We start from the raw sequence: 26,718 nt of genomic DNA on the forward strand, positions 1-26,718 counted from the left end.
TTTTTTTTTTCCTGGCATAATTGAGAGTTGGTGCTTACTCTCGTTCCATTTAAATTGCCCGAGTGACACTGAACCAGCACACACAAACGCCGGCTGTCTGTACGGCTCGATCATTTAAGCGTTGCCTGCAGTTCTTTGTTCTGAAACAAGCCGTTTGGTGGCGAAAAACGCGCTTCTGGCCCAGGAGCTGGGCAGAGTTACCTCAGCGGCGCGGCGCAACCGCGACGTGACCGCGCAGCCCCGCCGCCGCGGCAGAACCAAGCGCGTTTCGGCGGCGGGGGCGAGCGGTCTCTCCGGGCCTTGCTGCCCGGCTCGGGGAGCTCCCCTTGTCGCCGGTTCAGTCTCCGCGACACCGGGAAGCGGCGCGGCGCGGCTCTGCCCTGCCCTGCCCCGCTCCGCACCTCACCGCGCCCACACGCCCCGCCGCCGCGGCAGCGCCCGCCCAACGGCTCCGCCCAACGGCTCCGCCCCGCCCAACGGCCGCAGTGCCGCCCCGCCCGCCCCGCGCCGGCCGGGCGCAGAGCGAGACGGCGCCGGGCCGCCGCCGCAGCCCCTCGCAGAGCAGCCGCCGCCGCCGCCGCCGCCGCCCCCCCCCCCCCCCCATGCCGGCCTAGCGCCTCGCGCCAGCTCCGCTCGCGCCCGCCCGTCCCCGCCGAGGCCCCGGCGCTCCCAGGCGGCCCCCGCGGGGCGGCGCCGCCATGTGGCGGGGGCTGCCGCTGCTCGCCCTAGCCGCGGTGCTGCTGCTGCGCGGGGCGCCGCGGGCGCGGGCCGCGGCCTGCGAGCCGGTGCGCATCCCCCTCTGCAAGCCGCTGCCCTGGAACATGACCAAGATGCCCAACCACCTGCACCACAGCACGCAGGCCAACGCCATCCTGGCCATCGAGCAGTTCGAGGGGCTGCTGGGCACCAACTGCAGCCCCGACCTGCTCTTCTTCCTCTGCGCCATGTACGCGCCCATCTGCACCATCGACTTCCAGCACGAGCCCATCAAGCCCTGCAAGTCGGTGTGCGAGCGGGCCCGCGCCGGCTGCGAGCCCGTCCTCGTCCGCTACCGCCACGCCTGGCCCGAGAGCCTGGCCTGCGACGAGCTGCCCCTCTACGACCGCGGCGTCTGCATCTCCCCCGAGGCCATCGTCACCGCCGAGGGAGCCGGTGAGTGCCGGCCTGCCCCGCTCCGCACCGCCCCGCCCCGCGCCGCACCGCACCGCACGGCAGCGCGGGCGCGGAGCCGCGGGCACGACGGCGCCCCCGGCGCGGGGAGGTTGCGCCTCGGCCCGCGCACACGCCGCGGCCCGAGCAGACGGTGCTGGGCAAGCGCAGCCCCCCCCCCCCCCAAGACCTTTGTGGGAAGCTTTTCCTCCCCCCCCCCCCCCCCCGCTTTGTGCTTTTTACCTCTTTTCTCCCTTTTTATCCGCAATATCAGTTCTGAAAAAGTTTTGCCTCCGGGAAAGAGGCGAATGCCTGACGAATGACAGCCCTCTGGCAGAGCGCGGTAGGGTTTCAAACTTCGGTTTTGACGACCTTCACGTAGGCAGGAAACTACTTCTACGCGGTGTTAGCGTTTTGTCAGCAGCAGTTGCTGTTGGGAGGCACGCTCATCGATACGGGCCCTGCTGCCGAGCCCCTGGCTTTACCCCTCCCGCAGCCACCCGCTCCCTGCAGAGCGGACTGCGCTCGCCGGCAGGACCGGTCGCTCCTGTGCCTCCTGCGGCTTCGGGTGCCGGCGAGGGGCAGCTTCGCGGTGCCCCTCGCCCGGCCCTACGCGGCGGGACCTGAGTCAGAGCGCAGCTGTCGCCCTCCTGCCCCCGTGCCAGCAGCAGCGCGGGCACGTCGCGCAATCTCTGCTGGGGCGGCTGAGGGGGAGAAAACAGATTCATCACTGCACGTTTGCATTTAATACACAGTTACAGCACAGATCCTGTATTAGGTACCCTGGTTATGGTCAAGACAAGGGCAACAAAGGTGCATTTTTAGTACATCTCATTGCTGGAGTCCGGGGGGGCAGGGGTGAAGGCTCCTTCCAATGTTGAAGCAGCTTCATTTGCTCTATCCCATGTCCCATCACGATGGCCTTCAAGGGGCCACTCAAGCCCGCAGCGCCCAGCAGCTTTCCGGCTGCATCCTGTTTCATTGGCTGTGCTTACCGAGTTAGATACGACAAGGCTGCTGGCAATTGATTTTTAGCTATGTTATCTTGCTGCTGTCTAAGGGTTACCGTAGCAGTAGGAAAATCTCCATATGGATGGATGAAGACTTCCGCCTGTTTTGTGTCACCAGGACACTGCAAAACTATTGTTGCCAGTGTTTTCTGCTCCGCTAAGGGTGTGATTCTGCTTGTACCTGAATAGCAGCTCCCTTTGGAGTGGAACAGCTACCGCTGCACGCCTGCAACACAGTAAGTCGAGCACCGTAGGAATGTTTAAGTGAAGTAGCTATTGAATAGGAAATTAAAGTAGGCAACGGTTAGTTATTGTGGCTGAGCTTTGACCTTTACAAAATGACCTGTCTCATTTGAGGAAAACATTTGCCAATGATGTAACCAGGTTGCATAGAACATGCTATAAGTCACAGTGCTGGTGAGTTTGCATGACCTCTGTGTCAAAGTGGCAGAAAAGCAAGCTGTGGCCAGAAGGCAGTTAATGGGAAGTTAGGGGATAAGGCAGGAATGCACCTGTGCACCCCTCAGGCTTCCTTGTGCTCTCTGTTAGTAGCTCTTGCTGCTGCAGCTCAGCAGCCCGCAGCACCAAGCTGAAGCAGTTCCCTGGGTGTAATATATTCCATCTCTCCCTTATCCTTCCCTCTCCATCACCAGTGTCCTTTGAATGAAAGGTTTGTTTCTTCTGACTTGCTTTGATCAGCACTTCAGTGTTTGACTGTGCTTTTATCTCGTTACCAGCAATGTCAGATATTGTAATTCCTGTTTTCTTCTCCTAATAAGATGTCATACTTTAGTCTCCTGACCGTGCCCTCCTGTTCAGCCTTCCCCAGATAAGCTTTTCTGTTTACTCCTCCCTATTTACTTGTAGTCCAGACTAACTCCATTCCTTCTCTGTTTCCATCAAATTATCCTTTCTACCGCTTTCAAGACTTGTATAACACTCAATAATCATACACTGATATCTCAAGTTGTTATTAAAGTTCTCTCTGACCCTTCCAATTGTTCCTCTCTAACATTTCCTTCCTTATTTTACCTTCTGTAATAGCACCCAGCCTGTAAACCTAGCTGCTTATTTTTGTCTCTGCATCTCTTCTTGCTGTTTTCTGAGGGCTGCGGACCTGTTGGGATGGTTTTGGGGAGTGTGGTTTTGAACACCCAACTCGTTTCTCAGCAGCATTGAGATGCTTTTACATCTACCTTAAAATGCATCCAAACTGAGTGAGGCTTGGCAAGTCTACAGCAATTTGAAAGCAATCACATTCAAATCTGAAAGGAGGAAGTTTTGCTAAAGTTGCACCAGAGTTACCTATTTCTGAGGACCACAGCAGTACAATAACCTCTTTGAATGATTCCAGTCCAGAATCCATGAAAACTTTCTTTCAGCGAATGAGAACCTGATGACATTCTCATTTCTGGGTTTAAAATTTTGAACCACTGTATTATTCACTAGACTGAAAGAATCCTTCTTGAGGGAATGAAAATGCTCCTTTAGAAAGCAGAATGAAGTATTGCTGTTCTAGGAAGAGGTAAGGTGAACATTTCCCAATTCTCCAAATAAAGGATTGCAGCCAAGTAGAAGATGCAAATAACAAACTGTTCAATGGTGAGTATACAGTACTTTTATTTTTCTTCCTGAGCACTCCTGAACCTCATGCTATTTGTGAACTACTTTTAGTAGAGCAGGCACAGGGGAATTTGTTTCTCAGTGGCTTTTGTTACAGAATAGTTTTTTTTTGTTTTTTTAGTTTATTCTTCAGAAATGAAATCTTCATTTTTCATTTTCAAAAAGAAAAGGAATTTGCTGCCTGTAGGGTGACAGGATTCTACTGTATTCTTTCTTCTCAAGCTCATCTCTGCATTATTAACTGAGGAGGATTAATGTGGTGTTTGTTTTTTTTTTTAATCCCTTGTGTAAGGTGGCAGCCTAAAAGACAATATGCTCAGATATTTGCCATTGAGTAGGGGCAGTTCAGAAGGCCTGATTTCCATTTCTTTTCCTAATAGTCTGCCATATGTCTCTTATGAACCCGTGATTCAGCTGAGTGAAAGGGGTGTTCTGACACTCGGTGCACACTGAGGAAGGCCATCTTCTGTAGTTTGGGTTGCTTGTAAGAGGCATTGACAGTGGCAGTTTCTAAGAAAGGTACAGTCTGAGAGCTGGAGATTTGCAGCTATTATGGGAAAGACGGTGGCCACAGGACACAGAGGGCTCGTAGAGTGGCAGGTTCAATGCATTGAGACGTTTTTGACGGGTTAACACCATGCCAGTTCAGTTGTCATCTGGCTCTTCCGCAGCCAGGAAGAGTCTGTACAGAAGCTAGCAAAAAAGCTTTTGGGTGCTCTGACAAGCTCTGATTTGTGCCGGTACCAGCTATACTGCTGGCCTCTCCCATTTGGCTGATTAGAGCCTCAGTCTAGGCGTAGGCATGCAAACTGTTGGTTGTTGCTCCACAATATGAGATTCCTGGAGGTTCTGCCTCATCAGGTCCTACAAACCCGTTTCTTTCATTATGTCCAATCTCTGTCACCATGAAAGTAATTGGTCTTTACTTTAATGGTCATTTTGACAGTGTCAAGTTGAAGTTCATTTGGAATCCACTTGACTTGTTTCTTTAGTTGAAATTACAGTAAATGATGAAGACTTTCACTAATATCAGTTGTACACCCCATACATACAATACTGTGGTTGGTATAAAATGTGGAGAAGCTGCAATTGGTAAAATCTGTGACAAATCCCAGTAAAAAGTTCTCTCTCAGTTATTGGGACATAGGTTAATCCTCTATGAGCATCTTTTAGAACAGCTTCTTTTTTCCATAGGCAGCCTACGATTTGAGCGGGTTTCCTCTTTGCAAGAATGAGGGAGATATTTATATTTTTCCCCTAAGATTTTTTCAGGGCAGTCTACAGATTAAAGGGATGAAATAGCCACGAAGATGTTTGTGATGGAGAGGGCTGGTAAAAATACTACTAGCACCTTGTTTAGGGCTCAGAGAAAACTGTTTTGGATTTTAGGCAAGACTTGCCTCATGACAGTGCTTTAAAACAACTGATTTTGGATGGCCAAGGTCATTCAGGTTTTAGGGACCACCTTCAAACAAATATGCTGTGGAAAACATACCTTTCTTGTTACTTTATGTATATTATATTTGTGTAATATATAATAACACAATGTAATGATGTATACAACACATAAATATTATTTATATTACAGATACTTCCTATCTGTCAGTGAGTTTGGTGAAGTCCAGTTTTTGTCACCTGTGGAAAACAGCTGGGCTCCTTTATACTTACATAACAAAGGGAATCTCCAGGCCCGTGTTTAAAAGGCAGTATGTAGGTGTTTCGGAGACTAGCATGACACTGAATATTTCGGTTTGTTTGGAGGATCCCACAAATCAAAGTCCAAGAGGGAGAATTAAAAAACCCTCTTGACAATATGTTAACCTCTGCAAGGCCAGTGTGTGCGAAGGTCAACTCTATCCTAGGCTTTTTATTTTACACCTCTATCCAATGCTTTTTGTGGATGAAAGTGATTCCACTCATAGACACTGATATATGCTGTTGTGTATATACCAAATGGTTGTATATAAGTAGTGTTGCTATGTAGATGCTTCAGAATGTCCCATTCACTTGCTCCATATATTTCAGTCTGTGCGCCGGCTGCATAAGCTGAGTCTTCCTCAAGTTTTATCGAGTTGCCTGTTTCCTTCATTCCTGTCAAATCTTCCTTAGTCTGTGAAGTAGCAAGAAGCGTGTACAGAAGCAAACAAAGGCCAAGTACTGCTAAGCACTGCATGACCCAGTCTGTCAGCTCTTGGAATCTAAGATTTTAATATTGGGGCCTGTCTTTAATTTTACACATAATAAATGACCAAATTCATTGCTAACATTCAGATGCTGATTCAGAAAAGCCTTAAGCATGTGTGCTGGTCTGCTGCTGTCTATCACACTGTTTATATTAAAGTGACAAGTTTATTTCTGTTTTGAAGAGAGAAATAATAAAATGAGAGCAATATAATGGGTAACAAGCATATCTGAGAACAGTTCTGTCAGCTGTATTTCTCACTTTGCAAATATTTAATTTATGTTTGAGTGGGGCATACTTTAAAATTAGAAAAACTGTGAACAAGCAATCTTGTTGCTTGTTCAACAGCTGCAGGGATAACTTTACAGACCTGCATTATTTCCCTTAAAGAATTTTGAAAATGGATCAGTAAAGCAGTCATATCTCACTGTATTTGATCTTGTTACTGCTTCTAAGAAGCAGTACTTAATTTGTGATTTAACTTGTGTCTTCTGTGGAGAAGCCAGATCCATCCAGTTACCTGGTTCCATGTTTCTGGAGTTTACAGCTTACAGTCTCAAACTACAAATCCTCTAACTCCCGTCATAAGAAAGTTCTTGAGCAGTTTAAACGTTTGTGAATTTCCATATCAGAAAAGCTGGGCCTTTCCGCTACCTCAAACTAGCTGCTGGTCACTGTACGTTCTTTATCTGCTTGTCCTGGAACAGGAACTGCCCCTGTTACAAGCAGATATAAAAATGGCTTGAAAGCGTGTAGGGCTTTCAGTGACGTGCTGGAGAAAAGGAAACATCACAGCAAGATATCGGTAATCACCCAAAATGTTTCTAAGACAACCGTTCAGAATTCAGAATCTTTTAAAAAAAACATAATCTTTTAAAGAAAGTTAACTGTTATTTAATTGAGGGAAATGTATTTTGAGAATCTTAAATGCAGTTCAACCATGTCTGCCTAGATGAATTCGTAGTAATCCACTATGTGAATTAGGCATTGTACGCTTAAAACAAAAGTGAAAGAATCATTTTTCATGCTCATTCTTCATATGTTTTTAACTTAATTTCCAAAGCAGTTGTTTCCAAACATGAGATCCAATTTGCTCTGACTCGCGCTTTGCATAGCTCTGGTTATTGTAGTCGAACTCTACAAGAGTATTAGGAAAGTATTTCAGACTACGCAAAGTATACATTCCTTGGGATGACTGCATATGCTGAGATTATCATTTTAGAGTGGAGATTTGTTTTAGTCATCTGCACAACTTTCAAGCAGACTAGTTTCTTAGTTAAAGAGCAAAATAATTGCAAGCTGCAAGCCTTGAAGGAGATACTGTGAGCAAATGTAAATAAGATAATTTAAACGTTGTTAAATAAGAAAATGTTAAACCTTGCTAAACCTTGTTAACGGTAATATCATTGATTATGTTACAGTATTGCTTCAATTTGCCAGCCTTTGAAGACTGAATTCCCTAGAATGGCTTTTGTGGTCTAAGCACAGAGTCGAGATCTGTGTAGTTAAATTTTATTAAAACCAGGTTTTGGTGCAGACAGTGAGAAATATTTGTTTTCTTATTGATGTAAATGAAAGGTTAACAATTCAGATTTTCCTACATGTATGTAGAATGGAAGTATTGTCAGTTTGCAAGTTGCTCTAGGGTTTAGCATACAAAGACCGTGCAGTGACTTATAAAAATGATACTAATTAAAATTTAATATATTATTTTCATTCACCTTTTTTTCAATCAGCTAAGCAAAGATTCCTTGTGTATTAAGAGCTGAAGTAGATTACGAAGTCTAAGCGTATATGTTTTTGAAAGGTTTCTTAATCAACAGGGCTCACAGATACTCCATCTGAAGAAAGTGCCCAAACAACAACCGCTCTCTGTGGTTTTGTTGTTTAGAGCAGTGTTCCTGGAATGGCTTCAATAATAGCTGGGTGATACTCTTTTAATTGCAATGACCATCAGGATCGTATTACTCTTGGCTGTTTCTCTCTCTCGCTCTCTCTCTCTCCTTTTTTTTTTTAACCTCTCATCCAAATCTGTGGTCCAGGAATTGTTATTTTGTACACTGATTATAAAAATGGCTTTTATTCTTCTCTCATTCTGAGTGATTTTATAGTTTCCCACTAAAAAAAGATTAATTAGAATGGCTTGTGGGAAAAATCAGTCTTCCCCTGCCCCGCTTCTTCTAATCAAATGTTAATAGGAAACTTTAGAGTTTGAGCTCTGCATAATATTTCTCCTTGACAGTCCTGCTAATCATTGTTGACAGATATTTCTTTTAAAATTTTTTTTTTGTGTAGACAGAACTTGGCAAAGAGGTCAATTCTGGAGAGAAGTGGAACAATAGGAAGTCAGTTGTTTATTATTAAAAACGGCAGGTTTTTTTTTTTTCTGTCTGCGTTGTGACTGCAAGTCTAAGCAGTGTACATGTAAGCCTGATGGAGAAAGATCTCCACCCGTTCAACTGCTGGGTCCGTGCGTGGGGCTTCAGGGTTGGTGTAAGCCAATTCAGGCATGTGGGGCTGGTGGAAGGAGTGGCTCAGACCCTGGTTTCACACCGCTTGGCTGATGCGAGCTCGGTGTCAGGAGTGTCCCACTGAGGAGGGGAGACCCTGCACAATTGCACGAGGAAACTCAAGGGCAGGAGCAGGACGGTGGAGGCTTAGCCTGCCCTGATCTGCCGCTGCCCTGGCCCTGGAGCTGAGGGAGAAGCATGGGAAGGCTGCGGGCGAGAAGGCACTGGGCGCTATGAACTTGATTGCAGGGTGTAAGGAAAGGATCAGGGACATGAGGAGCCTTATCCGTTGTGTCTTCTGCAGTGATGAAGGTCTTGGGTAGCCTCTCACAGTTCTTCTGTCCCATAGGCTTGTGCTCCTCTCTCTAGTAACTGCCTATCCCTAAATAAGCATAAGTACACTGAGAAGCATCAACCTAAAGTCGCTTCAATACTTGCCTAGCCTAGCGCTCAAAATTAAGGAAATGCATCATTAAGTGGCTTAACAGTACCTGTTTACTGCCCCTTCATTCATTGACAAACACCTTACTGTGACCACAATTGCAGTATACAATACATTGTGCACCGCAGCCTTAACTTAGGCACAAAAACTGAACATATTTCCTTTAATAGCTGTTCAGTACACAACTTCTTACCAAATTACTCCTCTGCAGTACAGCCAACTGTTTTGTCAGATATCCATAACTCTTGGTTTGAGGGTAGGACAAGTGAACTGGCAAGTGAGTGCATGTAGAATTATGACATGGTTTGAGGTTGTGCTGTGTTGTTATTTGGTTAAAAAAAAAAAAAAGTCACATACCTAGAAGTAGAAGAGAATGTCTGGTGGAAAGCAGTCTAATTCCCTCTTTTTTGCAGTTACGGGATTATATTAGGCATGTTGAGTGTTTTACCAGCCCTCATTGCATTGCAATGGAGTTTTCTGTATGTTGCTTACAAGGACAGTTCCTCAGCTGATAAACCAGGGCTGAGTATCTGGCCCAAAGTTACAGAAATACACCAGCTTTAATCAAATTTGTCTCTAGTTAAAACTTGAGAGTCAATTGGACTTTGTGCTAACATAGTTGGGGTTTCAAACTGGATCCAACTGTAGATTCTAATTCTGGAGTTGTATGTTAATATACAAAGTTACTGTCTTGCATAAGTGTTTATTAATGAAATGCGTTAGAATCCCTGTCCTTGGGTAACAAAGGAAGCCTTTGTTATCGCAAACATTCCTGTATAGGAGTGTGAGGCTAAAAAGAACAGCAGGTGATTTTTCTGGATAGTCAGAAGCTGGCAGTTTGGATCAAAATGCAGATCTAACATACAAACACCGTGAAGCTCATGAATGGTTGGATCAGCCTTCAGTTTTGGAAGGGTGTCTTTCTGTGCTTTTTTTGGTTTAGCCCCATTAACAGTTTTGTTGGCATAGGGAATTTGATTTAGAAGTGTGAACAAAGCATCCCTTCATTCATAACTGACATGCCTATTTTGGCAGGAGTTGTAGTTTGTTGGTCCAGGTGAAGCACCAGAAAAAGTTGTTTTGGGCATGTGCAAAGCGAGCAGGTCCTAAAGGCAAAGCGGGTAGTTAGTTGCCCAAGGCAACAGAGTGAGAGCGGCAGCAAATCCAGAGAGCTTTCTCTGCGTGGTGCCGTTACTGTCTTGAATGCCTAGAGAGTGGCAAAATACCTCAGGCCGGTCCTCATCAACAGGAGAGGTAGAGCCATGGGTAGAACGTTTTATATACTTCTTTCTGTAGCGGGAGGTCAGTGAATTGTTGAACTATAGAAGGAAGCATGCTATGTGCTGTCCCCAAGTCAGAAAGAGCTGTTGGTTTAAAGAGAAACACTGACTAAATACACTATAACAAGGCCACAGAGCTCGGCCCCGCAAAAGGAGAAGAGTGAAAAATATGATAATCATCCTTTTACTTATCGTTTGCTTGAAGACCGTTTTATTTCTTCTATCATCCTGTCCTGGAATACAGGAAAGCCCTTGATAAAATGTAAAATGCATTTAAATTTGATAGAGAACCGCTTTCGTTACTGTATATCATTGGTAAGAATCACAACCTTTAATTATTACCTCATAAAAATAATGTATTAAAATTCAAGAATATCTCACATGAATAATCATAGTAAAACAAATAAGAATTAGCGTATGTAATTTGGCTTGTTACAAGGCAGTATGGAGAAGCCTTATGGCTACCGTGGAAGTACAGTATGGCTGAAGACTAAATTGCCACCATAAAAATGTTTTTTGTACTATAAACTAAAGTACTGGGATAGTTTGAAACTTTCTTTGAAGAAAGATGGTTTTGATTGTTACCAGGGACAGGATACCGGACGTAAAAAGGCATCTAGTCAATTGTTCTATGTTATTTCCTGTACCCTTTGCTCATTACATTGGTAGGAATACTTGTTTCTGAAGTCTCAGTTCTGTGAAGTTAATTACTACATCAGTTAACTGAATTAGGATTTTTTTCAGATTTATGTGTGCCCTGACTATCGTTTAGCCATATGTCCATTTATGTAAAGAAAATCTCATGCTATGAGAAGTGTAAAAATACATTAAGGTAGTTTTTTTTTTTTTTTAATGTATGGGCAAAATTAGAAGATCAAGTGTGAGTGTTAGATATCTGGTAAAGAGTTAGGTATTTTAAATACATGTTTACAGTTCAGAATCTATGATTAAATAACAGTCCCAGTCCTTAAAATTTAATCCACATGTCTAAACCCTTCACCTGTACTAAGTATCATCAGTGTCCTAGCCTATATTACAGACAAATCCATATAGCTCTAGTTGCAAGAATGCAGCTTTTTTACATGGTCGTGGATTCGTTTGTTCTGCACTTTAATAGCTGTGCTGTTGTATGCATGATAATGTAAGGATATAAGAAAGATGGTGTTTGTGTGACATCAGTTTCTGGAGATGAAAAAGCTACACAATCTTTTGGGCATGCAAACTTAAAGAAGGTCTCTTTATTTGAAGGCTCATCTGTTTTTTTCCATTTTATTTGTCATCCTAATAAAGTGTACTACTTTTCCCCTGTAACTTCTCTGCTATATTTAAACATCTGTTTTTTCTTGCTTGTACAACATTATATGCAGTAATATATTCATGTTCATTATTAAGTATATGCATAAATGTAGTAAATGGAAGTGTGATTTAATAAACAACAGATTTGAAATTATGCATTTTACCAATGTGGGACACATTCCACTTACAGATGTTTCTAAAAACAGCTCTTTGGAAGTTTGGCACATTCTTTCCGTCCTTCAAAATAATCAGTATGTTGTTTAAACTGAGGGGAAGGGGAAGGTCTGAAACATTTGTTTTGGCATTTTCTTCAGTGATATGATTAAGTTGGGTTTGATTTTCTCAGTAACCAATAAAACAAACTAAAAGTAATTTCTCCTTCAGCATCTAATTAAATGCAAACAGTATGTGTATGTTTTTAGATGCCCTAAGTTCATGCCGTAAGTTTCCATCCTTCTCTCAAACTTGCTGATTTATGCACTGGTATAAATGTGGCGTTTAATCTGCTTTTGCATTTAACTTTGTGAGCCATATTCCACTCAAGTTTAGATAAGAGCTCATGTCAACTTTAGCAAGAGCAGACTGGCCTGTAGAACATTACAACTTCTTTGTTTATTAATAAAGTTATAAAGTTTTAATATACTAAATATTAGAGAAAGAAAAAGCATTTTAATGAGGCTGTATTGAAATAATCCAGTATTAAAAATACTAACATTTCTTTACATATTTTACGAATCCATGCCAGATTTCCCTATGGATTCTAATAATGGCAACTGTAGAGGCACCGGCAGTGGTGAGTACGTTTTTATAAAACTGTATAATAAGCTATATTCTTGCAAATTCTTTCAATAATTAAGACCAGTACTAAGTGATGCATAAATATTCTGTCTTGTCTTAGGCTCTTGTAAATTGTGCTTTTGTAGACTGCGATTTCTGTCACATGAAAGTGAGATTTGGGGGCTGGTAAGCCTGTGTATTTCTTAGTGGAGGAATGAATTAACTTTTTAGCACTTCTTTTAGCAATTGTTTCTCCTACTCTGGGCAAAATTTCCATCAAATCGAGAGTGCTGTGTTGGTTTTATAGAAAGCTTTGTCTTATTGGACAGAAGACTGATCATTAAATGCATTTCCTTCCCTGCTATAAAACATGCTGTAGTTTCTTCCTCTGATCTTCCAGCTATAACTTGTCTCCCCGTTACTTTTTTGTGCAAAACTGAAAATTTAGTGAGAAAAAGAATAATTTTCTGGGTAAGAATCTACAAAAGCATATTTTGCCACATCAATACAATGCAAAACGTTTCTCTTAACATTTTATCATGCAGAAAAAAGAATAATGTTGGTCAAACCTGTGTTATCAACACAGGAACTCTCACGATTTGACTTTTTACACACTACGTAGATGCTCCTCTGTATGCTTTTAGAGCCCATTTCATCACTTTCTTGGTCAAAGCATTTACAAGTGTACCAACATGGATTTTGATTTAATTGGGAAAATGTTTACTGAAATAAAAAAAGAATCCCAAGTCTTTAAACTGTAAAGCAAAGAAAGCAATGCAATATTTGAATTGGATATACTGAAAGAAAATTCTGTAACCTGGTAGATATTAATGCTCTAAATCATTAAGAAAGAAAAAATAAAGTTGCAGATGCTCACAGTAATGTTTTCAGTTCACTTCCGCTATACAAGTTACAGGTTTAATAATCTTTAGTCAAATGAGGCTAGGCTCAAGTAGGCTGTTAGGGATTCAGTAGGAAAGGAAAAAGATCTTCTGATATGCTAAGTGACATTAAGAACTAATACAAGTAATGCCTATTTTCCTTAATTTTATTTTACTTCACAGCAAACTGATGACTATACCAGCCCTCTCTCTATTGTGGAGGGCAAGAGCGAGAAAGATAGTGTTTTAAAATTTGTAGGTTACATTCTGAACCCTGTGTAGATAATGGCAAAACTCCCATTAACCTGAGAACATTAAGGATAAGACCTTGTGAGACTGTTCTTATTTCAGTGGGTCCCCTATTGGTGCTTTTATTTCTTTGTTTTGTTCCTGCTGGAACTGAATAGACTCCTCTGAGTTTTGCCACTATTTATAGGCAATGCAATAAAGCAAAGCCTAGCTGGGTAGATGATGATATTACAGAAATGTGAATTTGTAGTTAAAGCAAGCTAATAACTATAGGATTTCTTGAATTTATTAGCTTTCCTTCGGAAGTCTTCCTCCTAGGCTTTTGGCAAAAAGATGAGACTTGGGAGCCTAGCGTTAGACATACTGTCCTTTCTTTTCTGGAGTTTTTGATGAGCTACAGTGCACAATGATGGTCAAAATTATTAGTATAAGTACCTAAATGGGATTGTGGAACTTATAGCTAGGTACCAAATTTTCATACCTTTAGCCCTAATCTCTGTGGTGGAATTGTAAAATGATATTAATAATGCTCAGCTTATAACACAGTTTTAAAACATAATCAGTAGGTCCCAATGTAAAATAAACTATATAAGTGCAAAATATTATTTAAATTCCAGTGTACATCCGTTAGGAACCAACAACAATTAAAAAAAACCCTGACAATAGTAAGCCCCTTAAAAAGCTTTGCTTTAATTTGCCTTGAGCATGGGATCATGTCTGAAAGGCTTTAAGATTTTTATCATTCAATATCTTTTTACTGTTAAGCAATTTTTAATTGCATGGCATAAGTGTGAGTTTCATGCTCTATACAAAGAACATGCAAACTACAGTTTGGGTATGAAAATAAAGCTGGATGCCTTCTATGTCATATTATATCAGAAATATTTAATATATCTTCAGAGCTACCTGTCTTAAGTGATGTAGAACTGCATATAAATAAGTAGTAGTGAAAGAGAAAGGAGGAAGATTCAGTTGTACTGAATCTTCAGCTGTCATGGTGCATCTGGACTAGTAGAAGCAAAACCACATGTATAAAACCCTCATCCAAAAAGAGAGTGAAGATGCACAGGAACAAGACTGATGTAAAAGGAAGGGTGCTGTTTTTATCACCAGTTTTCATTGTAGAACCACATTTTGTGATTCAATGCACTTGTTTCAATTGACGCTTTTTTAAATTGACAAATACAGTTTAGCCTCACCTAAAAAAAATGTTTTCAATACTTGGCTTCTTTATATGTTCAGTAAAGCAGATTTGTAATTTTGCCACTGTAAATAGAGATTTTTTTGCGAGTAGCATGAACATGAAGTGTTTGAAAGAATCCTGGACTCAGCTCCATGGTTTCTGAAACATATTGCAAATACTTCTGTGTATTGTTGCTGTGAGCAATGTTAATGTCTTAAATCTGTTCAAAGCATTTTTTATCCCTGGTGCTGTCAATTGGCAAAACTTTTGATCTAAGTCTCCCCCTCTCCCCCTCTCCCCCTCTCCCCCTCTCCCCCTCTCCCCCTCTCCCCCTCTCCCCCTCTCCCCCTCTCCCCCTCTCCCCCTCTCCCCCTCTCCCCCTCTCCCCCTCTCCCCCTCTCCCCCTCTCCCCCTCTCCCCCTCTCCCCCTCTCCCCCCTGCAGACTACATTTTTATCTCTTTCATCAGTTGTTCCTCAAGTCACATAGAAGGCTTTCCAGACCTTTTTATCCTTATTTTATCAGGGAAGAATTTGCCAGGTCTGAATACTTAGACTGATGGATATTACAGACACATTTTAGACTATGTATACATATATATTTAAGATGACATATTCGTAGGTAGTAGTGATTATTGTGGAAAAACTTTCTGTCGTGCAGTCCATTTGTTTTGGTATTTATAGGGGGAAGTTTTCAAAGACATAGATGTTGAGCTTACGTTAGGCATATGCTGGCTTACATTAAAAAAGAATATTTAATTGAAAAGTTAGCTGAGGTACCAGTCAAAACTGATGTGAACCTCTGTCTGTCTCAGTGCTTCAGATGTATTGTTGCTGTGGTCCCAGAGCTCTTTTGAGAATTCTGGCAGATTCGGAGGAGAATATCCAGGCATGGTGCCAGACAAACATGCATTAGGAAAATTAAGTAAAGAGATCCAGATCAATAGCTGCACATGGCTTATGTAGAATGGGATTTTCCCTTAGCGTCAAGAGACAGACCATTTTTACAACATGGTTCTTTTGCTGCCTTCTTTTCTGGATACTCTATTCATACTACCTGCGGAAACCTTGCAAGAAACAGGCATCAGTCAAAAATGTTTTTTCTAATACTCATATTATGTTTCTTTTGAAGGTCACTGTAACAGGAATTGGGAGTACTGAGTTCGTTCTAGCTCTACAGCTGGCTTAATAACTGACCTTGGCAAGTTACTTAATGCCTCATTGAGCCAGTTTCTTTATCCCTTGATAGGGATTAGAAATAATGCATCATTTTGTAAAGTTCTTTGAAATATAAATTTGAAAAGCAGTAGGACTATTAGAAGTTATCCTTCGTTAAGAACATGGGCAGTTCTATGGATTTCTTTCTAGAGCAATAGTAATAAAAAATATTTCTCAAGCTTAAAAAAAAAAAAAAAGAGCTCCCAATACTGCCTTAAAATTGAGGGGAATGTGAGGGTATATATTCCTTTTCTACTAGTACCACAGAACAGACTTCTGTAGACCAGGAGATTGTTAGCGTAACACTTCTTGGAACTGAATTCTGAGATGCATGCGTGAGTATGGGTCATAGGATCAGGTCTTTTATGGCCTGTTCTGAGGCAGCTTATAAAATGGGTCATAATTTGGCCTAAAGTATGCATGAGTTCCCACAGGCAGAAGGGAAGCCAAAAATCACTTCCCTCTTTGCTTTTATTATTTTAGCATAGTGTCATACAAAAGCTTAAGTCTGTAGTATGTACAGCCTGTTACAATGATACAGTCTTAAGTCTGTCCTATATATAGAAATATACAGATTTCTGAGGATATGTTTGAAATTCAAGGAAACAATGTTCTCTTCTTCAAAATGTTCTCTTCTCTCCTGTATTTTTTGTATTTTCAACTATGAGAATTCTTTCAATCCAAAATAAATAATAATTTGAGAAGTCCATAGCCCCATGATACTGTCTTTGTTTTTCTTTAAATACAGGACTCTTTTCCAGGAAATAAAAGTTCTTTTAAAAACTCTAAATTTAGAGTTCACTTTGGATTTCACTAAATCGCTGGCTGTATGCATTGTTATTTTAGATCAGTGGTGTATAGAAATAGGTTGTATTAGGTCTACTCTCATTTAAATGCTGAGTGAAATATAATCAGCAGACAGTGTTAGATACTTAAGACATTGAGTATGAGTCAGGACACCTGGATTTATGCTCAGGTCAGCTGCTCTGCTCTAAACTAGATACTGCTTCTGCTGATTGTGTCCAAATGGATGACTAAGTGTACTTAATTCTGGAGCCCGATGTTTGAAATGGGTGTGCTAGTGGGCTTGCAGGGGGAGATTTCTGTGAGCTGGATTTGACCGTGCAACTCTACCAAACTCCACTTATATGCTAGCTTGAAATAAGTGGATATTTGCATTAAAATAACCAGCAGTGAAGTATTTGTGGTGTTAATAAAAGCGTGGGTCTGAGGCTTCAGCATTAGTACTCCCCTGACACTAATGAAAGTGTTTTTACATCAGTTATTGTTTCCAGCTGTCTGGAAGCTGCACCACTGGAAACAGTACTTTGACAATGTTCATTTGTATTGTGTTTTGAAGGTCACCCTTACTGCCATGTGGGCTAATAATTTCCCTATTTATTATGACATTGAAAATAAACCTGAGAACGCATCATAGTTTTATACAGCAAAGTCGAACAGAAGGTGGCTCTCTGGCCCATATTTTTATTATTACATGTCCAAATTCTGTATATACAGTGCAAGCCTAAGTTAGACTTAGGTGTGACGATCCACAGTGTGGATTTATCAGAAGGACTTAAGTCAGGCAATGGCAGTCTTTCCAGGCAGCTATGCTAACCATATTATTCTTTCCAAATTAGAGAACGAGCATGCTGGTGGAACTGCAGCGAGATCTAGGGGATGTTGCCAATAAATTGCTGATCTTTCCTCTGTAGGAAGTATGAGCTCCAAGCATCTGCAGAGTTTCAAGCTCAATGAGGGAATTGTTGCCTTGAAACGGAGGTTTTCAGCTGCCGGCCCTGCTGCATGTCAAAACCTGCCTGTGTGCACTTCGATACCCTCATGTGGCTGTCCCAGTTCTCAGTCTCGTGTTCCGAAGGAGAGGCTCGTGAGCAGCTCCTTGTTCTGGTTATAACTACACAGTTATTTGTTATTCATGGAATTTTTAGCCCTTATAGTTTCTTAAAGGAGAAGCCAGAACTTCAGCGCTACCCCTACTGAAATTGTTTCAAGCAAAATTAATTGGGAAGCTAAGAAGGAACATGATTGTGTGGCCCAAAAGGTGAAGTGTTCTGCCCCTGTGGTGAAGGAGCCTGGTTTCTGGTCTTTATCCCTCACTGCTGTTTGGCTGTTAAGTTAAGGATAAAGTACAATTGCGGTTCCTGTGCCAGGGACTTCTCATAACTCCTGGCTCTTGCGTGAGTGCCTTTAACTGTTCACCTCTTTTCCTCTGTGCTGTCTCTAGTCTGCGAATCTAGCATTCCTGGCTGCACAGTGGCACAGCTTCAGGTAGGAGTTAAAAATTTCTCTCATTCAGAGAAGCTCAGGTGCTTCCCGGTGTGATAAGAGATTAGTTCTGAATTCCCTCAGCCTGAGGACAGCATAGGGTTCTGATTTCCGATTTCTTGGTAAATTCTTGAGACTGTGAAGTAAAAATGGCTCTCACCCCCAGTTGCATGTTGAAACATAAAGTTGTCTTTTGTTCTGTGAAAGAACAGACAGAGGTGCCTACCTTTCTGGCAGGATTTCCTGCATATGGATCCTCAGGTAGGGGTTAGGACCTACTTGGGTTCTGCATATGAAAACTAAAATCAGAAGAAATGCAACGTGAAAAATGACTGAGCTGAGCCTTTCTCCTCTGCACCTGTGGAACCAAGGCAGCTCCCTGCTCACCCCGTGAATTCTCTGGGGTACCCATTCTGTCTAGTTTTCTGGTTTTCTTCCTTTATTACATGGTGAGTGTCAGAGCTTGCTTTGAAACTATGGACTCTACCCTAGTGACATGGTGCCTGAAAGTTAGGCACTGCAATGCAGATTTCTAGGTATGCACGTCCTTGGACTTATCCCATAACTTCTCATTTGGATCTACATTTAAAAAATAAAGCACTCTTTATGGTATATGCATTGAAAAATAGCACACGGATCCATTTGACTAATATTTGCTAGAGAGGCACCTTTGCCTTGGCTTATCATTCTGTTGGTAAGGGAAAAAAAGAAATACTGCCTACGTTCTGGCTGCCCTTTAGTTTAGAAATAAAGCACCTATTTGAGATGCATTTGTTTTTGTTTTCTTTTGTCATAGGATTAAAAAGATCAAATGCAAATGTGTCAGTGATTGTTAGTATTCTACGCATAGTACTCTCAAATCTCCATCTAGACCGGTCCTTTGTGGAGAATGTAAGCCATTAGGTAGACAGAGCAAACCACATTTTGGGACAGTTTCACAGTATCTTCCTGCAATAATAGCCTGTATATTTTTATATTTACCTTGCCTGTAAAAAATACAGGCACTGTTTTTGTTAGATGTGAGCTTGGAGTCTCAGGGAGATTGTCGCTGGGCATAGGCTATGTTCTTTCTAAACAAAAGTTTCTGTTTTACAGAACGCTGCAAATGTAAGCCTATAAAAGCTACCCAGAAGACCTATCTTCGGAACAATTATAACTACGGTAAGGACAGCTGCATGGCCAGATACCAAGCCTTTAAGGAGGAGATGAACGTTTTTAAGGCTACAGTAAGGGAATTAAATAGGTAGGGCTGGGAAAATTTTCACAAAAGTAGGCTATGGGCCAATTACTAATTGTTAATCCAGTAGTACTTATTACAGAAGGAAGACGTGGCCTGAAGCATTGTTTCCAAAGTCAAAACTGAGAGTGCTTGTAGAAGAATGAGTAAGGATTAGCCTAATATTTTAGTACAAGACTGCCTTTGTTGACATGGAGCGTCAACAAAGGCGTTCAGGATTCATGCACTTTTTTTAGTGAGAAAAGTGATTTGATAAAAATGACATTGTGGACTTCTGTGCTTAAATTTCCCCTTTGATGTACAGCTCAGATATGTTCTGCTTACAGAGGAAAGTATTTATTTTTTCTTTTTTTAAACTAATTTTCATGCTTGCAAGCTCACTGTGGGATCGTACTAGGTTCTTTCCTTCTCATGTTATCAAAGCCAGTAAAGAATATCTTGCAGGCTGTGTTAAGCTCTCAGTAATGCTTATGAGACTGCATGATGTTCATACTATGTCTATTATCCAGACTGCCCTACTCTTCAGACATATCACAGGTCCTATCTGCTGCTTTTATTCATACAGCTTGTCTTAAGCAGCCTAACCTGATGAAGTCAGTAAATATGTATCACTTACAGGAACTGAACAGTTAGGCCCTTGAGATTGGAACTTGTGGGACCCATTCTTGCTCCCCATTACTCATGTGAATAACCTTAGGTTTACTGAACTACCTTTAAAGACTTCATCTAAATGGTAGCGATTACTTAATATATATTAAGATTAACTTCCAGATAAGTTTCTTTTAAAAATAAATCCTGTTAGAAGCTAATAAGAATATAATTGTATTCAAACTTTTTTGGAGGTCACTAGTTGCTTTCATGTTGTTTTGATGGATTTATTTGGGAAATCTTTATGGAATGATTATTCTTTAGCGGATACTGCACCTGCATGTTGTAGAGAGTTACTGAGCATGCTACTGATGACTGTGCGGGAGTTGTTTCGGAGATGATTTCTAACCACTGGCTCTCTTTGTATTTTGTATCACATTGTTTCCCTCTTTTCTTTCTTTTGAAACTAAAGAGCTTTCGAAAGGCATTTGAAAGAGCTCCAAACTAAAGTAAGATTTTGTATTGAAGTTAAGGGGTTTTAAGAGAGTGGATCACTTTGGATCAATTGTGTATGTTAGATGCATAATGTTTGCCAATTGTTGGCAGCTGTATTTAAAGTGGCTGAAATATATGCTGGTTGAATGTCTTTATGGACAATGCATGAGAAGAGAGTTGTTGTCCGTGATTTTCTTTTCTTTTTCTTTTCCTTCCATATTATCTTTGTCACATAGGTTATAAGAAATTAGAAACCTGTGGAATTTTTTATCTGAATTGGGAAGGGATTCTGTCTGCAAGCCTTGAAAGATGTAGTATTCTCTAGAGTATGACCTCTGGATTTGCTTTGCGTTTGCATGTGGTATCAGTTCATTGATTGCTCTGAGAGACCTGAAAAACTGTTGCCTTTAAAAGGCAACTTTCCCTCCTGTGCAACTTAAGTCGAAAAGAAAGGATAAGGGAAGAAACAATTAGACAGGTCGTCAGGTCAAGATCAGGAGCATCTGGAGTTCATAAAGAACAGAACAGATTAGTGCTGGGTCACTGGAGAGAGAATAAAAAATGTAAGGGCCTGTCATCTAATAGGGATAGTGATACAATAAGTTTTTATGCATATTCACGTCTTATAAAAGGCTGAGAATGACAAATTAACTTTGGTCATCTGTACTGCAAGTAGTCAAAGAGCAGTTGTAGCATGAGTGAAAAGGAGGAAAGCATGCAAATAATGAACTAAATGTATAAAATGGAGCACCATCTTCATGGAGGATTAAATGAAGAGTTGGGGGTGGGAAAATTGCTGGAGTTCAGCTAAGCTTTTGATAAGTGAGCACACAAAAGACTAATCTATGAGGTTGCTAGGAATGGCTTGTGGGTAACCCGTATCGTTTGCTGCTGTTAACTATACTCTTTGTTACTTTTTCCCAGTCATTCGGGCTAAAGTGAAAGAGGTGAAGACTAAATGTCATGATGTTACTGCAGTAGTGGAAGTAAAGGAGATTCTGAAATCTTCTTTGGTGAACATCCCAAAGGACACTGTAAACCTTTACACAAACTCTGGTTGCCTATGTCCACCGCTCAGTGCCAACGAAGAATACATCATAATGGGCTATGAAGATGAGGAGCGTTCCAGGTAACTCTTTCTGCCTTATGCTTGAGGAATATTTGTTATTGATCTATTCTTCTCCCCATAGAACTATATTTCGGAGGCACCAGCCTCTGAAAACTTGGTGTGATTCTCTGTGCAACTCCTTAATCGTATTCAGCTGGACTGCTGAAAGGCAGAAGGCTCTCTCTGTAAGCACGGCGATCTTAGTTGTGTTTGTGTCGGTTTGTACAGCCTACGTATGCCTGCTACTGAAATAATGGATTGTCTCCAATGTGTAGGTTACTCTTGGTAGAAGGCTCCATAGCTGAGAAATGGAAGGATCGTCTAGGTAAAAAAGTAAAGGTAAGAAAATGTCTCACCAGAAGTCAAATGCTGCGAATATCATGAAACGTTTGCCCCACCTTTTGAAGAGAAAGGAAGAAATGCCTAGTTCATTAGTATCAATGATTAAATGTTAACCTGGCATGTTATTTATTATATTACTCAGAAATATATGCTGAAAAAAGTAAAGAGCTAAATGGAATTACCTCAAACTACACTGGTGTAATAGCAATCAAGACTTCAGTCTCAAAAATCAAACAGCAATGTGTTAGCTCTGTAATCAAACTGTGCTTTCTGCAGCATGTGCTTACTTCATTGAGATTGTGGTAATAATGAAGAAAACAAAGCGTTTTATCACTGTTGCCTAATATAAGACAAAATTATATTTTCAGATTTTAGTGTTCTTTAAATGCAGTTCTCTTACCAAATTGTGTGGGGTTAGTAACTATTTTAGATTTATCTTTCTGGCCTGGATGAGGGGCTATAGGATAAGGAAATCTCATTTTGAAGCAATGAGCTCAAACACAATATTTGAAAAATATATTCCGATGTATTTTAATGTCTTTCAAGTACTGGGAGGGCTGGCTGGCTGTTTAAACTAGACATTCACACAGTTCTGACCTGTTTAGGCATCTCTTTTTATGCATCTGATGCATAGCAGAACATCATTGATATCAGCATTGTAAGGAATGTCATTTTACAGAGAGCATTCTTGTTTTGAAACAATTTCTCAAGTGTTGATTTGACATAATGGGTTTGCCTGTGCAAACCAGTCTCTTCATTGAATATTTTCTTAAACAGCTTTAGTAGTGACTGGCAGAAAATACAGTTCTGATTAGAAATATAAGTTTTTCCATGTGTATTTGTCACAACCGCAGCGTTTGCATGAGTGAGAAGAAGTGGGGATCGTATTCCAAGTTTTTGTTCAATTTGGCATAACTTCCCCAAATCCAGTTATCGCTGTGGGCTAATTTCTCCCTAATTCCAGTTCTCTGGTGGCAGCAGAACTTATTTTTTCCTTCTTAGCAACTTACTTATTTTCTCACTTATTTCAGAGCTGGAGTTGCCTTCTACTGAGTATTGGTTTCAATTTAATTCAGTTGTTACTCTGTCAAGCATTGGCTTCCATATGCAGAGCGTTTTTATGGTAGCTCTAGAGACTCGTTCCACCTCAGCAGTGAAGAGGTCCATGTATATAAAAAGACTAAACCCTTTACTCCTACTGTATTTATTTATTTAATTTAAATCCTGTGACACTCGATACCTTTCTAGCTATCCTTTCAGTTCTTGTAGCCATTGGTATGTATCAGGTGTGGGTTGATCATAAAGTTCTTGCAGTAGAGACTAACTGCTATGTATTTCAAAAGGCATTTGTATCACTATATAAATGACTGCTGATACAATAGTGGTACTTTCATCAGGAGACTAGTGATCTAAATTAAAGTATAGGGCAAGAAGTTACTAATTAGGAATTTGTGACGTTGATGACTATTGATACTTTCAGACCATGTTCTCCTCGTGACGTGATGTTCACCACAAAAATGGCCAAATAGATATGTAGCACGTGAGTGGCATTTGAGGTTTTCAGAGAGGTGTACAAATATTAGTATGCCTTTCCAGTAGTTCCATGATGGTTGTCCGCTGTCCTCATTTTAATTGGCAGCGTAGCTGACATTCTTAACAAAAATACAGTAGTCAAAGATATGAAAACTTTTCCTATCCACTTCCCGGATGAGCAGCCCTGCTCCAGCCCACTGGGAAGCCCTGTGCTGTTAGCTCTCTAGACACCATGAAGTTTCATTTCTTCAGAAATCCTTTCAGTTAAATATAGATTTAATTAAGTTCCTCTGCCTCTTGGCCCCCAACAGAGGGGTGGGTTTTTTGATAGGAGGAGAAATAATTGAAATGGGCTTTGTGCTGCTGTTCAGAAACCTAAGAGAAGGTTGTCCAAACTCAGAGCAGCTTCATGAGGGCACTGCTGTCCCCAGAGCTTTACTAGAATCTGAGTCCCAACACTGTCTTAAATTTAGTTTTACTGTTCCTTTGTGTTCTCATATCCTTCATGTATCCTGCTCTTTCCTTTCCACCATCCCATCCCACCCATCCGCCCCCAGCCTGCTGCCTCGTTGTGCCTTTTGTTTCATCTTGCAGGGCATATGACCTCAGGAGGTGCTATTAGGAACCGTACCATGGTGCTACTTGCTTCTCAGGGCAATCTTTTCGTTTGTATCAGCTGTATTTGTGCCAGTTTTTCGTACTGCTGTTGCTATTACTTGGAAAAGCATTTTCTGTACATCTTATTCCACAGTGGTTTTTGCAGTGCCTGCAAGGAATACCAGTTATAGAATAAACAAGCAATGAAGGGTTGAGTTCTGTCTGCTTCTTTTCATTTTCATGAGTCAAAATCCTTTTGAACTGTTTAACACCTTCAGAAAATTATACGTGCAACTGTGCAAAGTACTGTAGAGCCAGATCTTTGGAATATGCCTCACAGCCTGATTCTACAAGGTGCTGAGCTGCTGTCGTCTTCCAGTGCTTTCCCTTTTATCCTCAGCACCTCACTTGAAAAGATCAGTAACTTCTTGCAGAAATGGTGGCAGAACTGAGCACAACTTCAGTTAGTTTCGATACTGCTTGTATTACTGCCTATCTGCGATTACACCACAACACAAAGTACTGGCCAGCTCTGTTCCTTGACTCCTGTGACTGTTTTTTCATCCTGTTCCCCCTGCCCCCCAAGAATCAGCAGGTGGATCTAGTTACATTTTATTATTTAAAGGGTGAGACACTTTCCTGCTGAAGTCATTATGTCCTTATATCAGCCCATTCATTTACATGATTCTTTGAGTTTGCTGTGTTAAAGGGCAGTGTGAGGTAAAAGCTCTGTTATCCCCCTCTCCCCCCTAGAATTCTACAAAGAGTTCGCAGTTAAGTATCAAAATGAACCTGAGGGGTCTGGTGACAAAGTAGATTGTGCTTCTAAATAAATACTTGAGCTGTGTGGTGTAGTGAGGCTAACTGCAGGAGTTAATCATCCTTGCAAGATGAAGATATAAGTTATTAGTCTAATTTGTTTTCCCACAGTTGTTTTTCACTACTTCCCCACCCCCGAGGCTACAAGAGAGCTAGGTGCGGAAATCATTTCTCTTTTTTGTTTAAAGTAGCTTACTTATAACCTCATCATATTCCACTGTTTGAGCCCTATCAGAGGCTAATGCGGTGGAAACAGTGGCTACTCTCAACCAGTGCTGTCCTAGACTGTTTTGCAGGTGCAAGTGGAGGTATTCTGCTGTTTTTCCTATCTAATGTGGGGAGAAGCAGTTGGCTGGATGGTGACGTTGAGTTGTAAATGCTAGGAAGGAAAGCAGAGTTTAAATCTGGGGGAAAAACTGTTTTTCTTTCAAATATTCTTCATTTGAGCATCGTCTGGCAGCATTCCCTTATTAAGGCATATTAAGGTTTCTTACTAAATCTGTTCTACAAAAGATAGCAGGAGTATCTGTAATGGGGCATTTTGGAAGTGAATGGTTTGTAAATACATGCAGTTGCTTTAAATGGTATTTATTTATTCTTCTGTCATCTATTTATAATTTCTTTTCACTTCAATATACAGCGCTGGGATCAGAAACTCCGCCACCTTGGAAAGGGAAAAGGAGAGCCTGGACAAAGTGATTCCGCTCAGAAGTCTGGCAAAACCAGCAATTCACGACAAGCACGTAATTAGATGTGAAATGCTGTATGTTAAAAGTCAGTGGACTATATATCAAGACTTGCATTGTTGGAGCAGCAAAGGAGAAATTGCACTATTGCACGTTATATTCTATTGTTTACTACAAAATAATGTTTTAGCTTATATTAGTTTTTATTCTTCTTTGTGTCTGCTTTTTTTTTCCTGGAACTGTGCAAGCTCTGGAAATATATAATTTTTTCTGTCAATAAGAACTGTAGAAAACTGCCCTTATGAGATGGGGAAAGATTAGGTCATACTGAAGTTACCATTTTATCTCCTGAATCTTCTTATGGAGAAAATGCTGATGTAAGCAGGAATGAGATCTGTCAAAGACCATGATTTAAAATCATGACTCACACTGGCTCCCTTGTTTCGGTCTTTCTCATCACAGGCTTGGTCATTGTTTGCAGACGCTCGTGGCGGGGGGGAGTGGAGGTAGTGGATTTTTTTTGAGTGTATACGTTCTTATTCTGAAATATAATGGCCATATATGTGTGTGTGTGTGTATATTTATATGTATGTATATACATGCACACACATTTAGAGTCACATGACACTTCTAGAGAAAGAATGGAAAAGAAAATTGTTTGCAGAGTTACTTACAGAAAAACAGCAAAATGATTTTTTACTTGTAGAAAACTACAGTTTAGATGTTTAGTGTTGTTTATGTAGTTACTTTTTTATTTGGACATTGGTAGAATTATTTGTTCACAGACATACTAATTAGCACTAAGGAAAGAAATTGCATCAAGAGAACTGTTTTACTCAGTATACCTTTGTAAAATTTGTAAGTAATTTTGTAACTTGCATAAGCCAAAGTCTAACTTAAAATATTTACTACAACAACAAACAGTGTGCTTATACACATGGGACTTGTTTTTTGAATATGTTGAGTATACGTGGGAAACGTATTGTTCTGTTATCTCAGAACATACTTTGCAATATGTTTTCCTCTTATAATGGCAGTTTTCTTCCTTTTCTTTCATTTCTCTGCTGAGTTGTAGGAGTAGACTGACTTACCAGGCCTGCTTCTCAGTACAGGTCTGCACTTTATCATTTTGATTTTGTGGTGTTATTCTTAAATCTGTGCCTACATAAACAGCAGTGTTCAATGCTAAGTAAAATATGTCCAATAAAAGAATTGTAGCTGTCAACACA

At 41.0% G+C, this 26,718-nt stretch overlaps 1 protein-coding gene and 1 long non-coding RNA gene across 3 annotated transcripts in view; one reads left to right on the forward strand and one right to left on the reverse strand.

The window, feature by feature from the left end:
* Nucleotides 1-1,715, reverse strand: part of LOC138067633 (uncharacterized) — a 44,784-nt gene extending 43,069 nt beyond the window's left edge. The window contains exon 1 of the long non-coding RNA XR_011141883.1: nucleotides 1,393-1,715. This is a non-coding gene — a long non-coding RNA (uncharacterized lncRNA). The remainder of the gene's footprint in view (nucleotides 1-1,392) is intronic.
* On the forward strand, nucleotides 679-26,718 carry FRZB (frizzled related protein). Of its 2 annotated transcripts, XM_068948369.1 has the most exons (6): nucleotides 679-1,152; nucleotides 12,238-12,285; nucleotides 19,180-19,245; nucleotides 21,329-21,533; nucleotides 21,788-21,851; nucleotides 25,444-26,718. In XM_068948369.1, the coding sequence occupies exons 1-6, from the start codon at nucleotides 699-701 to the stop codon at nucleotides 25,552-25,554; spliced, it is 948 nt and encodes a 315-aa protein (XP_068804470.1). In that variant the 5' UTR covers nucleotides 679-698; the 3' UTR covers nucleotides 25,555-26,718. The 2 variants fall into 2 exon arrangements, with proteins under 2 accessions (XP_068804470.1, XP_068804471.1); XM_068948370.1 differs by lacking the exon at nucleotides 12,238-12,285 and having other exon boundaries at nucleotides 699-1,152.

The sequence above is a fragment of the Struthio camelus genome, chromosome 6 (genome assembly GCF_040807025.1).
Source record: "Struthio camelus isolate bStrCam1 chromosome 6, bStrCam1.hap1, whole genome shotgun sequence".
NCBI lineage: Eukaryota > Metazoa > Chordata > Aves > Struthioniformes > Struthionidae > Struthio > Struthio camelus.

What these genes read in the sequence shown, in the direction of transcription:
- FRZB (XM_068948369.1), top strand. Translation starts at nt 699, where the DNA reads ATGTGGCGGGGGCTGCCGCTGCTCGCCCTAGCCGCGGTGCTGCTGCTG. An exon ending in TCGGAACAATTATAACTACG is followed by an intron (nt 19,246 to 21,328) that starts GTAAGGACAGCT and finishes ACTTTTTCCCAG; the next exon opens with TCATTCGGGCTAAAGTGAAA. An exon ending in GTCTAGGTAAAAAAGTAAAG is followed by an intron (nt 21,852 to 25,443) that starts GTAAGAAAATGT and finishes TTCAATATACAG; the next exon opens with CGCTGGGATCAGAAACTCCG.